The 14,868-nt window shown below is 41.3% G+C and overlaps 1 protein-coding gene across 1 annotated transcript in view; it reads left to right on the forward strand.

The window, feature by feature from the left end:
• Positions 1 to 14,868, forward strand: part of GPR137 (G protein-coupled receptor 137) — a 613,721-nt gene that overhangs the window by 558,747 nt on the left and 40,106 nt on the right. The window contains exon 7 of the mRNA XM_069645139.1: positions 10,293 to 10,432. Coding sequence (XP_069501240.1) covers positions 10,293 to 10,432 — 140 coding nt within the window. The remainder of the gene's footprint in view (positions 1 to 10,292; positions 10,433 to 14,868) is intronic.

Raw genomic sequence — 14,868 nt, forward strand, 5'->3', positions numbered from 1 at the left:
GGGGAGGGGGGTGAAAGCTGAAACCAAGTGCCAGGTGTGTGAATTTGGTTATCTAGTGCCTAGGGATTTGCCTTCCCAGTCAGAGCCTCAAAACAGGAAGAATGATCCTCACAGGATCACTATGCAGGTTGTGGGCGTGTCCTGTGTATACAGAGGCTGGTGCACATATTCGGCCAGTCCCTCTGCAGGAACGCTCAAGCAGCTTCCTAGCTGTTGGATGTTCCCAGAGTGGGCACAGTAAATTACACATTCTCATGAACGTTGCCGCTCCCAGGGGACAAAGCACAACACTATACTCTCCACTTTGCCCACACAACACTATTCTCTGTCCATTTGTCACCTGGCTCACATACCATACAGGCTCAGACCTGACTGGCTCAAAGGCGGAGGGGCTTTTGTACTGTATTGGGCGCGCTCCGAGGAAGTGGTCTGAAAGTGGCTGTCTGCTGTTACTGCTGCGGAATGCTGCCTGAGAAACCCCCACTTTAAAGGACTTCAAATTGACTTTGTTTGCTTCAAGCCACGCCCACTTTTCGAAAAAAATCTTTAAAACCACCAGTGTGCGCGCTCCTGCGCGCGCGCTCCGAGGAAGTGGTCTGAAAGTGGTTGTCTGCTGTTACTGCTGCGGAATGCTGCCTGAGAAACCCCCACTTTAAAGGACTTCAAATTGACTTTGTTTGCTTCAAGCCACGCCCACTTTTCGAAAAAAATCTTTAAAACCACCAGTGTGCGCGCTCCTGCGCGCGCGCTCCGAGGAAGTGGTCTGAAAGTGGCTGTCTGCTGTTACTGCTGCGGAATGCTGCCTGAGAAACCCCCACTTTAAAGGACTTCAAATTGACTTTGTTTGCTTCAAGCCACGCCCACTTTTCGAAAAAAATCTTTAAAACCACCAGTGTGCGCGCTCCTGCGCGCGCGCTCCGAGGAAGTGGTCTGAAAGTGGCTGTCTGCTGTTACTGCTGCGGAATGCTGCCTGAGAAACCCCCACTTTAAAGGACTTCAAATTGACTTTGTTTGCTTCAAGTACGAGGACACTTCTTCAATCAGTATCCATATATAACATAATTTACGAGTCTCAACTACAATTATAGACTCTAAATATATATTTATAATCATTTTTTTATTTTTTTTTAGGCCACGCCCACTTTTCGAAAAAAATCTTTAAAACCACCAGTGTGCGCGCTCCTGCGCGCGCGCTCCGAGGAAGTGGTCTGAAAGTGGCTGTCTGCTGTTACTGCTGCGGAATGCTGCCTGAGAAACCCCCACTTTAAAGGACTTCAAATTGACTTTGTTTGCTTCAAGTACGAGGACACTTCTTCAATCAGTATCCATATATAACATAATTTACGAGTCTCAACTACAATTATAGACTCTAAATATATATTTATAATCATTTTTTTTATTTTTTTTTAGGCCACGCCCACTTTTCGAAAAAAATCTTTAAAACCACCAGTGTGCGCGCTCCTGCGCGCGCGCTCCGAAGAAGTGGTCTGAAAGTGGCTGTCTGCTGTCCGCTGCTCGCAGCGCAACAGTGCAGCCGGTTAGACCCACGCGCCCCTTAAATATTTGCGAAGTTATTGAGTCATCCTAAAACTTCACGAGCAGCTCCCGCTTTTGCTGCGAGATGCTTCCGTCTTACTTTGGGAAGTGAGTTCATACGTCTCTCGCATGGCTTGACGGCTAGCTCTGATCTTATGCACAGAACAAATTACTCTACAATCTTCCGAGCGGACGTGGGTTCATTGTGAGCTGTGTTCGCCCTATCACTCCGGTAAGAGTGACTGTAACTCTACCGCACGGTAGGACGGCCAGTTCTCACTTTTATTCAGAGCCGGCCACTGGGGCATATTTTTAGGAATAAAATAACACTACCTGTTGTCATATGCCGTTGTACAGGAAGAAGAGAGTGTTTTAGGCAGGAAATGCAATTAGTGCATTAGTGAGATCATGATGTCTATATTGTGATATTTCTGTAGGAAAGTATTAATACTGTGTGCTGCTATATTGGATGAGGGGAGCGTTATAATTGAACAACGTATCTGAAGTGCATGGAAGTGTGGTTGTTGGGCTGTTTGGCGGGCGGTTGAAGGAGGAAGCAGGTGTTATTGAGGACCCTGAAGGGTTTTACTAATTGGCTATAAGCACCCGCCTGCAAGCTTTCTTAATGAGAGTTGAATATTTGGTTGTGCAGGGGGAAAGACTTAACTAATATCTAGACTAGATTGTGATAGAAATCATTTCTTCCAACAAAAATAGCGATATGGGTAAATTTAAACTAAACGCTCTCCGTAAAGATCATAGAGCGGATTTCTTTAACGCTGTCAGCACTCGCAGGGCTAGTTTAGCCCGTGCGGCTGCCCTACCCCTACCTGCCCCTTGCGTAGATGAGGAAGAAATGCTACAATGTGCGCAAGATTGCTCAGCAGAAATCAGAAACATTGATGGTAATCTGGACCCTTCCCAACCAATGTTTGATCATGAGATAGAAGGGATATGTGATGAATTACAGCAAGGGGTTGATATAACTGAAGAGATGCGTAGTAACACACTCAAAGAAAAAATCATTGATGGGATGGGCATTCTTGATTCAGATACTCCCGCCATCTTTATTTCGGACGATAATTTGCCGGACCCCATATATGACATAAATTCTGGGGGTGTCAACGAATTTCCACATATGGAAGATACCATGACCATGTTGGGTATCTTTAATAGAGCCATTCTGGCTGAACTGAGGAAAAATAATGAATTGCTGACGACATTAGTATCAGCTTTTGACAAGATTCCAAAATCTATATCAGATGCCTTTACACCAATAGTGAAAAGTATAAAGGTATTACCTAAAGATTTATCTGATTTATTAATGCCCCTACTAAAGGAGCCTATGACAATGAGGGCAGTTGAAAAGAAAAGGTGGGATAATGTGGAAGATGAAGGGCAGATGTCGAGTCCGTCTGATCCCTCTGAATTGCTGAAAAAAAAATAATACCCATGAATATTGAGAGAGTTTCTACTTTTTCGGATATTGTGGCGAAGAAGGATGTAGCTATTCCCAAAAATGACCCAAAGATCATAATTATAGACCCCGAGACTGGCAATACGCTATCCAGGGCAGCTAAAAAACAAGCAAAAAAAAATAATAAATCAAAAAAGGTTGACCTCAAGAATAAATCCTCAAGGAAATACTTAAGAGATCTGGATATGAGGCATATGATTGATGAGGAGGCAGAAGATGTAACTGCCGATATGGCCTTACAAAAGGGTGACAGGCATACGACTAGGCTGGAAACTGGGAGAACCTCCTTAGATCAGGCGACCCAGAGTGATTATGAAGAAGGAATGGATGGTATATATGAAGTGATGAAAAAGAAAAAACCAAAGGATTTACTTGTGGAGAACAAGAGACTGGATAATGGGCTAACTGACATTTTTAGGATCTTTAAAGTACCACCTACCACTGAGGATAAGGGTTTAACTCTACGAGAGACAGAGGAAAGTAACAAGATCTCTGAAATTAACTCTGGTACTGATCAAATTATTAAAAACCAACTATCTAGTGATCATGGTGAGTTAACTAAGCCCAGAACAAGGCCAATTGTTCACTCGGTAAATACTGGTTTATATCAAAAAGATATTTTGAAAGACAACACTCTGTCATTCATAAGCAAAACGTCTGCTACTTTTGGTAACAAATTAGAGGAATTATCCTCACTTCAATGTAATAAGGAAGGACTTCCAAATTCCAATCCCCCCCCAACTAAGATGCAGCTATATGTGGAGGATATTCTCAGAAACATGCAGGATTTGATGATTGAAAACAAAAGGCTGAAAGAAAAAAATGATGCCAATAATGTTAAGAGTGATAGCCCATACACAGAAAGTGATGGACTAGTATCACAATCAGTGAAACCAACCAGGGTTGTACCGGATAAATTTATATCAATTGAAGCTTTGACTGACATAACGAATGATCATAAGGCTAATGAACGAGATTCAATTGATGAACTACTAAAAAATATGCAGGATATTGTTGAAGATAATAAAAGGTTGCGGAATAAAGACGGACCCCGAACATGTGAGAATAGAGAAAAGGTCTGGTTAGATGAAGAGAGGAACGAACGTGAATATCGCTCTTATGTAAGAGGGGAGGATAAATGGTACAACGAAAAACCTCCTTATGATCAAAATCAGGTTCAAGAGTCTAGACCTTTGGCTTTTCCAACGATGCCGGGGCTGATTCTATGCTCATTGTTTAAAGATGATAGAAATCAACCATTGAATAGATCTTATATTCTTTCACTATTTGCGGGGGTACCTGAACTTAAACTTATCACTTCAGCTGATATTCATCTGGTTGATTTCATAGATAACGAAAGAATAGACTTTGTAAGGTTGGTAATTCCATCCCCTTTAGTTCGTTCAATGATTTTGAAGGAGGCAGAAGCACTGCAACGTATGGGGTTTGATCTTTTTCCCTTCAATGACTTAGCAACCACCAAGCAAGCCCTAGATAGAGGAAGACCCTCAGTACAAGAAGGTTCCGAACAGGTAAAATATCCCCTGAAACAAAGTAATGATGAAGTTTTGGAAAAACAAGATTGGAGATGGCTGGCACTATCTTTACGTGATGCAATCTCCAACCTAAAAGAATTGGTTAAACCTGCATAGCTAGTAAACACAATTTGAAGCTGCTTTGCTGGAATTCGCGAGGCAACTTCAATCTTTTCAATAATGAACAACTGATGAAAGAGTTGCATGGTTTTGATTTCTTAATGTTACAGGAAACTTGGCTTACTTCCCGTGTAGGTTTGGTAGACTTTGTGGTGGACGACCTATGTGCCATAAAGGGACCAAAAGGTAGACCAAAGGGTGGTATATTTACTGCATCTAAAGTTTCCTCAAGTATCTCTAAGATAAATTCTCAGAAACAAGGTCACTCCTTTCTTATTACGGAATATGTGGTTGGTGAGAAGTTGAACTGTTTCCCTTTACTGGTTATTAATGTATACTGGAATGCCAATGAACTAAGAGATCAACACCTCGAAACTAACTTAATCGATCTAGGCACTATAATTGACCGGTGGACACTGATAAATTCTGATGGTCAGATTATTATAGCAGGTGACCTTAATGCTGATTGTAGCGTAGATAAACTGACAGGAGAACTTTTGTATCTCCAAGTACCATCTAGTTTGTTTGGCAATCAGAAACTTAGAGGCTTCTTATGGCTAAAATATACTGAAATGTGGGGACTAAAGCAGATACCCAATGATCATTTTACTTGGAACGCGAGAGGTTGTGTGTCCACGATTGATTATATTTTTCTGAGTGCCAAACTGAGTTATTCAATGTCCAAATTAGAAGTAAGAAATGTGGCAATGAGTGATCATTGTATGCTGATAGTGGACTTTGAATTTACAATTTATGACAAAACTAAACGAATTTACAATAAGGAACTATTGGTCAATACTGCCAACAACAGAATAAAATGGTCTTTTAACACTACCAATAAATTCATATCGACTCTGGTTGCTGAATATGATAACACTAAGTTGGAACAACGTCTCCAAATGTTCTCTGTACTAGAATTCAATTCTACTATTGGAACTAAAATTAAAAGTGTAATGAAATATGATAAAAAAACTCAACCCATATTCCATAGACACTCTATGGATATAGAGGTCTATGAAAGAAAAAGAGAGCTGAATAGGGAAATCCGTAGACTACGCAAATCAAGTAGAACTGATGTCAGTGCCTGGATTGATATTAAACGTTTGAAACAATCTTATAAAAATTGGCTGATTAGCCATAAGGTATCATTGCTCAACGTGATGGAGAAAGTATTTTGAATGCTATGAGGGGCGTGACATCCTCAAACTTTTGGCAATTAATGAACAATGTTGATCCATCCCAGGTGATGACAACGGTAAACCCAATTCCTGAAAGCACTTGGGCGGGTCATTTTGCAGAGATATATAAATCTAATGAACAAAGTCAAGCATTTCTGAGATTGGGATCTTCTGAATGGTCTTTGAGATGCGAGGTGGATTTAATTAGGAGCCTCATAATGAAATCTAAAAACACGGGGGCCCCGGGACTCAATAACTTAAGTAATAAGGTATTGAAATGTAACCCACTATTGTGGGCAAAAATATTATGTATTCTTTTTAAGGACGTGTGTATGTCGAAAACTATCCCTCTCTCGTGGAGAGTTTCTGTGGTTATTCCGATATTTAAAAAAGGCTCTAGATTATTGCCCACCAACTATAGACCAATAGCGATTGCAGATTCGGATTCCAAAATATTTGCTTCTTTGGTTCTTATTGATATTCAGAGTTGGATGGATCAGAACCAGATCTTGTGTATGAATCAAATTGGCTTTAGAAAAAATTGTGGTACTGACTGTGGTGGATTGATTTTGAAATGTCTGCAAAGTAAAACCTGGACAAAAGGAAAGGGCCAAACTTATGTTGCATCTATGGACCTTAGCCAGGCATTTGATCTTGTGGACAGACAAAGGCTATGGCACAAATTGCAATCCTTAAAAATGCCAAACCATTTATTAGACATTATTATAGAGTTGTACACGGACACAAGATTAGTGATACGTATGAATGTGGGAGGAGATCTATCTACGGAGTTTGTAACCAATAATGGACTACGCCAAGGGTGCATGTTGGCACCGACAATCTTTAATCTGTATGTTAGTGGAGCCCAATTTGCCTTTGTAAATGGAGGTTTGATTTCGCCCAAATTGAATGGGAAGGAAATATCTTGGTTGGCTTATGCCGACGATTTCATCCTCATGGACAATACCAAGGTGGGCTTGCAGCGACTGATTGTCATTTTTGAACAATTTATACGTAATTTGTTTTTGAAAATCAATCCTGATAAAACGACTATTATACGAATGGGACGAGTAAACAAGAAACAAGATTCTTACTCGTGGTTTTGTGGGGGTAAACGAATTAAGATACAGAAAGCATTCAAGTTTCTTGGATACTGTTTTACAGGCGTAGAATCAGTCAGTTTACTCAAAAATCAATTGAAGATGAAAGCAGAGGTGGCCCTAAGACAGATGAGAATGCTAGAGAGAAAATTTGGGGGGTTTTCTTTGAAACCGATGAGAGAGTTTTATTTAAGAAAGGTGGTCCCGCGGATCACTTATGGTTTGGAATTCTATCATGTAGGTATTGTAGACTTTTTGAAATCCCTGGAAAGTCTAATATGGAGGGGTCTATTATTCTTTCTGCCTAGCTGTATACCCTTTGAAGTCCTAAGGTATGAATTGGGTTTACAATCACTTCATTCAATTGTTGTAACCAAAAGATGCATGTTATGGAGAAAATGTAGGTTATCAGGCCCCACAAACTTCTATTTAGAAGCAGGCACCGACACTTCATGTCCTTTTATGCTTGACCTAAATAAATCCATCGAATCAATGATTGAGGACTGTGGTATAGCTAAATGCACAGTGATAAATAAACCTAATAAATGTAAAAGGATCTTAAAAGGGATGGACTGGTCTCTTTCCAAATCTAAAGTATATGCTTCTAAATTGTATAATCAGGTACACTCTTTCTGGAAACTTGATATGGTTATGGAAAACTACTTAAACAAATATCCATCTAGAAGGTATAGAAATTCTTTTATGCGATTTAGATTTAATGTTATGTACACTCGTAGTATATTAAACTTAAGGAATCCTCTGGAAGAAAAGAGATGGTGTCGCTTTTGTAACATCACAGAAATGGAAGAGACTTTAGAACATATTTTGGTGGAATGTTCCTATTTACGTAAACAAAGATCAGATTATTTTATGGAGTTATTTGACAATGGTACTTGTAATGACCCTAAGTTCATATGGTATAGAATGAGAAATGGTTACTCATCAACTCTGATTATTAGATTAATTATGTTTTTAAAAATAGTATGTGATTTGAGCTAGAAATGTTTTTACTTTTTCTAAAATGTGTATATGGTTCTTTTTTTTTTTTTAATATTTTTTTTTTTTTTACGATGCTTTCGTTGTGATTTTGATTGTAAATTTTTAACAATGTTTTGTTCTTTTTTCTTTTCATTTTTAAAAAGTGTTACTCTGTAAGATCGATTTTGTAAAGGTTTGTTTAAACCAAGAACAAATAAACAAATAAAAAAAAAAAAAAAAATTGGATGTGCTACCTGTCCAAAATTCAATCTGACACAGATTTGCTAACTGGATATAGCAAAATCGTCCACTTCGGTACTAGCTCCGTTTAATAGTATCTTGCCTTACTGTAGTAACTGTACTTAATTGATCCCCGCCCTGATGTGCGAATTGGGCCCAATGAAATATAGCACTGATGCATATTGAAATCGAGTGATGTTACTTTAAGGGGGCACAATGAGATCTGGCATTGCTGTTGTAACTGGGCATATTGGGAACCTGACACCGCTGTGACAACTGGGCGCAGTGACATGTGGTCATGTTGTGCCATGTCAGTCGAACAATATGTATGTGTGTATTCATAAGCACAAATTCGGCAAGGAAGCACGGAGCACGATACAATAGGAAGACTCTGTGGTGATGACTGTGTGGTTGACCTGAAGGGGCCTGCCTTTCCCATATACTTTGGTCCATTGTTATCTACAGTAAGTTCGTCAGTTCTTACCTGAACTGAAAGTGGTGCTGCTGTGTTAACTGGGTGTGGTAGAATCTGGAACCGCTGTTCCAACTGTGCATGATGGAATCTGGCATGGCGTTGCAATCAGGAGGGAATCTGCCACTGCTGTGCTTATTGGGTGCAATCGATTCTGGCAATGCACTGTCATTTGGGCATAATGGAATCTGACACAGTGGTGGTAAATGAGCATAAAGGAGCCTGCCACTGTTATTACAGGGAGGTTAGCTCAGCGGCAGCGTGCGCGTCTTGGAAGCAAGACGACACGAAGCAACCACAGGTTCGATCCCCGGGTCCGCGCTTAGAAACCTCTGGGTGTTTAAGCCCGTTATGAATAGTAACTAAGACAAATTACGCAACTAGAAAAACAAACAATTCCTGTAACAGCCTGCGGGCTTTATAAATGTAAAATAAATAAAATACAGCGTATAATGCTATCTTTACTGCTATCTTTACTGCTATGAGCTCAACGGATAAGAACTGGGATGGCTGAATATAATTTGGTTATGTTGTGCTAAGTAGGCCTCATTGACTGTGGCACTACTATGCTTATTGGGCAACTGGAATTTATCACTGTGCTGACTGGGTACATCTGATTAAGGTGCTGAAGTGCTAATTCGGCATAATTGTGTCTGGCACTGCTGTGATATATGAGCACAATGGAATTTGGCTGTGACAGATTGACACAGCACAATAGAATCTGAATGGGTTGTGGTAACTGGATATACATGACACAGTTGTGCTAAAAGAGTGTAGTAGAATCTTTCAATGATGTGGTAACCAAGCATGTTGGAATCTGGCCGTGTTGTGCTAACTGGGCATAATGGAATCTGATCATGCTGTGCTTAGTAGGCCTAATGGATCATGCTGTACTTAGTAGCTCTAATGGATTCTGGCACAGCTCTGCTAATGAGGTGTAATTGTATGGGACCCTGGTTACAGGGCTAGCTGGGCATATTAGAATCGGGCTAATATGTGCTACAGAAAATGGAATCGAGCACTGCTGTGCAAGTCGGTTGCAGTGGAATCTGGTTGTGCTTGGCTAACTGAGCACAGTTCAGTGTAGCCTATCTGTTGTTTCCAGCAGCAACTGCATTACTGAAAATGTAATGGCACAGGCTTGCAGAACCTTGGGGGCGGGGGGGATTATCAGCAAATACCTTTAAAGGGCATGCACTAAGATTAGAGTTTAGTCAGTGATCTGGGTGCCTGTAGCAACGTAAAGAATTGCATTATTTCATGACCCTTTGCTCATATAGTATGTCAGCAGCATGAACCAGTACATTTGAATAAGAAAAGTTTAACAATGTGCCATTTGACTCCATGGTTTGCCTTCTTGAGACATGAAAGGGTGCATGTATTCCACAATCACTTTAGAAGAACGTACTCTGTACAAGTTCTTAACTATTAAAAACCATAAAGTATTTTATTTCATATTTTAAAACTGTTTAGGAGTCATACATTTAACATGCATTCATGTTTCAGCTGTACTTTGTCTACAATGTGTGTGTATAAATTTAACGTTGCTTCCAGAATATTTGAAGTGACTGTCCATCATTTTTTGTAACAGTGGTCACCCTACCTAAATGGTCTAACTCTCTAACAATCTGTTGTCTATTGTCTCCTTCTTCACAGAGCTCTGCAAGAGTTATCAATGGGCAAGTTATTGGGTCTTGCTCCTACTTTTTTGACAACACGCACCAGATGGATGGTTACACAGTGGGTTCGGGGATGGCCTCTTCTGTGGAGCAGCCAAATAGGGAGGAGGCATGCAGGTAAGGAACTACTTTCAATCAGAGCACACAGTGAAACACTCAGTGTATCCTGCAACATTATATGTCTTAAACTGGTGAGAAGTCCAGACATGTTTGCTTTTTCCTGACTGTTTTTTCTCTTTTTTTCCCCCAAATAAGTCCACAACTATGGCCTCAAAGACAACCTATTTCCCGTGCGTGCACATGGCTTCAATAGTTGGTGGGAGACCATAAAATATTTTGTTTCTAGTGGGACAGGATGCTCTATAATGCTCGCCATTCATTTTACAATCCATAGCCGAATCACACAGTTACACCTGGTTCCTCTAAGTGAATGAGACACAGCAGTTGCCATTCATTGTCATGGCTTTGACTTGCCTCAGCAACGCGAGGGCTGTAGAGGACTGTAGATCTGAAACCAGATCTGGCCAGATACTTGAATGTTATCTGGATTCATCCATATTTTTAGTAAAGCACTGTAAAGAAGAATTGTAAAGGTTGGAAAGTGCTAACTGTCAGTGATCGGGTGGTTGCCAACAGTTTGAAAGGGTACACTCCTGTTAATGGAAGCTGGGTATGCACCCCGCTCCTACTTTTCCTATTTATCCTGGGAGTCTGCATTCTTAATCTGTTAAAGTCATACCATGACTGTTGTAAAAGACGCTGTGCAAGCCTGTCCCGGAACTGAGAAGAAACCAGACCAGGAGCATTGAGAGCAGGGTCTGTTGCTATATCTTACTTTGACAACACCTATGCAGACGTTGGATTTCTCAGTGACCAGAGGAAACAGAGGAACTGGTGCTCCCTTGGGCACAGTTTGTTTGTTTGTTTGTTTGTTTGTTTGTTTTATTATTTGTAATGCGCATCAGACCCAAGGGTATCAGGGCACAGCAGTTACAAGAATATGCAAAGCTTATTTACAGTGAATCATAAAGTGAAATACATTACTTACAAAAGCAGGGTATGCAGATATTTACAAATTTACAAGGAATTGTGCACAGAATTGAGGTTCACGCCATGGGGGTAGCCGGTAGTGAATCATAAATTGAAATACATTATTTACAAAAACAGGATATACAGATATTTTAGGCATAGTACACATAATTGTGGATACCGCCAAGTGGGTAGCCGGTGGGTATTTACTAGTTGCATTTTAGTTACACAGGCATGGATCATGCGTCATGCAAGTTAATGACCAGTGGATTTCAACCACAAGATAGTATTAGTTCTGAAATTCTGGTAAGACTGGTCTACTCTCAGTGTCGGAGGCAGGGAGTTCCATAGTTTGGCCGCTTTAACAGGGAAACTATTACCTCCAATCGCGGATATTTTGTATCTAGGGATGGACAAGCGATCTCTGTTTGCTAAATCTGGTTGGTCTTGCGGATGTCAGTTTCTGGAATCTCTCAGAGAGGTAGATAGTAGCGGCGTCATTAAGAGATTTATGGGTGAGCGACACAGTTTTTAGTAGGATTTTGTCATTGGTCCGGAGCCAGTTGTTCTATTGTTTACTCTCAAAAATGTGCTCTCTTGTTGAGAGGCCTAAGGCCGCTCTAACGGCATTGTTTTGTAGGGTTTGGATTCTTCTTATGATGGATTTGTTTGAGCCTATGTATAGGGCATTACAATAATCCACACGGGACAGGATGAGGGCTCTGGCCAGGATGGTACAGCTGTTTTTCGAGAGAAATGGTTTACCAGTTCTAATGTGTTTACACGTTTATGCAGTAGAGGACGCTAACGTGTAGACCTGCTTGGAAAAGGACAGAGCAGAGTTGAGGTAAAAACCTAATGTTTTTACTTCCTGTGCTACCTTGATGAGGTTACCGTCAATTATGAATGAGGAATAGGCAGGTCCTAGTTTTTTTAGGTTAGTAGGGGTACCCAGGATGATGAGTTCTGTTTTATCATCATTCAGGAATAGGCCGTGCATGGCCATCCATGCCTGAATGATGATGTACACACTATTCACCAAGGCCAAATCCTTGTCATAATCCCCTGAAAGTGGGAGGATGATCTGAGTATAATCTGCATAGTTATTGTAGGTGATACCGAGATGGCCCAGATCATCGAAAAGGGGCTTGGTAAAAATATTGTACAGTGTAGGCGAGATGCAGGACCCCTGTGGTACACCACAGGTGATAGGTGTGGGGTCTGCCGCTGCTGAAGGGGAGAAGACCCTCATTGTGCTGTCGCTAAGGAAAGATCTAATCCAAGTTATGGCATCCTTGGAGAAGTGTGCTGCTGTGTTGAGATGGTTGCATAAAATTGTATGATCCACCAAATCGAAAGCAGAAGAAAGGTCCAGGAGGAGGAGCAAAGCTGATTTACCACTGTCTCTAAGCTCATCGACTTGGGTCTTGAGATCGATGAGGGCATTCTCCGTTCCATGTTGTGGACGAAAGCCTGATTGTCTGGCCCCTAACAGGTGGTGTAATTCCAAGCATTTTTGTATTTGCATGTAAGCCACCTTGTCTAGTATTTTTAGAAGAAAGGGGACTGTTGTAATTGGCCTATAGTTGGTGGGTGTTAAGGGATCTAGAGTCGTTTTTTTTTAAAGTGGAAGAACTCATGATTCTTTAAGGTTTGTAGGGATGGTGCCGGTGGCAAAGGAAGCGTTGATAATCTTGGATATGAATGGTGATAGGTCTCGAGCCGCATCCTTGATGAGCTGTGCCGGGCAAAGGTCACCCTGGCAATTAGTTGGTTTGAGAGACAGAATACTTCTTTCCACCTCGATGATAGATACTTTGGTGAAGTTGAACCGGGTAGGTTGGACTTCAGCGGTGTTCACAGATTTTTTAGGTGAAGGTGGGGCATTTAAGAAGGCTTTCTTTTGGGATATTTTATTTTGAAAGGTAGATACTTTATTGGCGAGTGCGTGTTGGATATCTGAGCACCATTTTTTGTCTTTGGTGCAAGTGTCAGGTATTGCGATGGGAGTCTCTAGTTGTTTAAGAATGGTAAATCATTCTTTCATATTGGAGTTAGCTTGGGATATACGGGTGTCGTAGGATTCCCGTTTAGCAAAGCATATTTCTTTCTTATAGAGGGATGAGAGTTTGGTGAGCTTTAGTTTGTTAGCTTCCGATGGTAGTAATTTCCATGCAGCCTTTTTGTTGTGTTACATTTTTTAGGAATGGTGTAAACCATTTTGTTTAAGTGGTTTTTTGGCTTGCTTGGTCTCAGTTTAAGGGGGCAATTTGATCAAGGGAGGAGGCCATAATTTTGTTATACTCATCGACCATGCTCTCTGGGTCAGTGCTGTCAGGAAGAGAGTTACGGGTGGGGAGAATAGCAGGGATAAGCCTATCCGCTCTAATCCTCTTTTTATTTCTAGTTAGTGTTAGTGGAGCCATGGGGGCAGGTATGGACAGGGGTCCGTTTGTAGAGAGCGTAAATGAGAGTAGGTAGTGGTCGGTCCAGGCTAGCAGTGAAATGGAAAGGATATTGGCATGGCAGTTGTAATCTGCCACCCAATCTAGAATTCTACCTTTGTTATGGGTGGGGTTTTGCTTCTTTGTGTAAGGCCAAGTTCCGATAAGATGTTTGCCGTTGGCAAGGCAAACTGATCCGAAGGGTCATTGAAACCCAGATTGAGGTCGCCTAGTAGTAGTACTTGGGTTGGGCTTTTGAGGTTACTAGAGTATGGTGTTGTTATCTTCCTCAAATGTCCCAGTTGGGCCCGGGGTGCGATATATCAGGTGGATATTAAGGGTTTGGGAGTTAATCAGTGGTACTTTGACTGACAGAACTTCACATGATTGAATGTCATGAGGGGGGGCTAATCTCATGGCGAGGCTGCATTTACAGATAATGGCAATGCCTCCGCCTCTAGTCCCTTGTCTATCTTGTCTTAAGATCGTATAACCATCGGGAACTGCTAGCATAAGCATAGGGCCTGCTGCAGCATGCAGCCATGTCTCAGTGATGGCGATGAAGTCTAAATTATCACTTAGGATCAGGTAGGCAATCTCTGTGGCGTGTGCTACTAGAGATCTAGAGTTTATTAGAGCTCCTTTAATAGGCGGGCTTGTGAGAGTTGTGGATGCTGGGTGGGAAGTTCGATGGTCTTTATGTTTGGGGTGCTGGACTGTGCAATTTGTAGTCATAGGAGGGCAGTTGTGTGCTGACTTTGTACTCGTGGGAGTTGGGCCAAGCAAGGTTTTTGGGGTCCTCTTTCCTATAGGGGTGGGTAGCGAGCTGATAGGAGGCTCATATATTTTTCCTATACTGGCTCTAAGACGAGTGTTCCTAGACTCAGTTGTGCAAGGAATGCTCGGGGTTAGGCATTGATAGTCGTTCATAGCTAGGGGCTGTTTAATTATGGTGTTGAAATTCAATTCAGGGTAAATCGTACTTGTTAGGTCCCCAGGGGCCAGTGTGTGAAGTATAGCACAGCTGAGTAAAAAACATGCTAGGGCTTGGTGAGAATGTAACATTTCTGGGTGAAGTGG

This window comes from Ambystoma mexicanum, chromosome 2p, assembly GCF_040938575.1.
Source record: "Ambystoma mexicanum isolate Mex_15411 chromosome 2p, UKY_AmexF1_1, whole genome shotgun sequence".
Lineage (NCBI taxonomy): Eukaryota > Metazoa > Chordata > Amphibia > Caudata > Ambystomatidae > Ambystoma > Ambystoma mexicanum.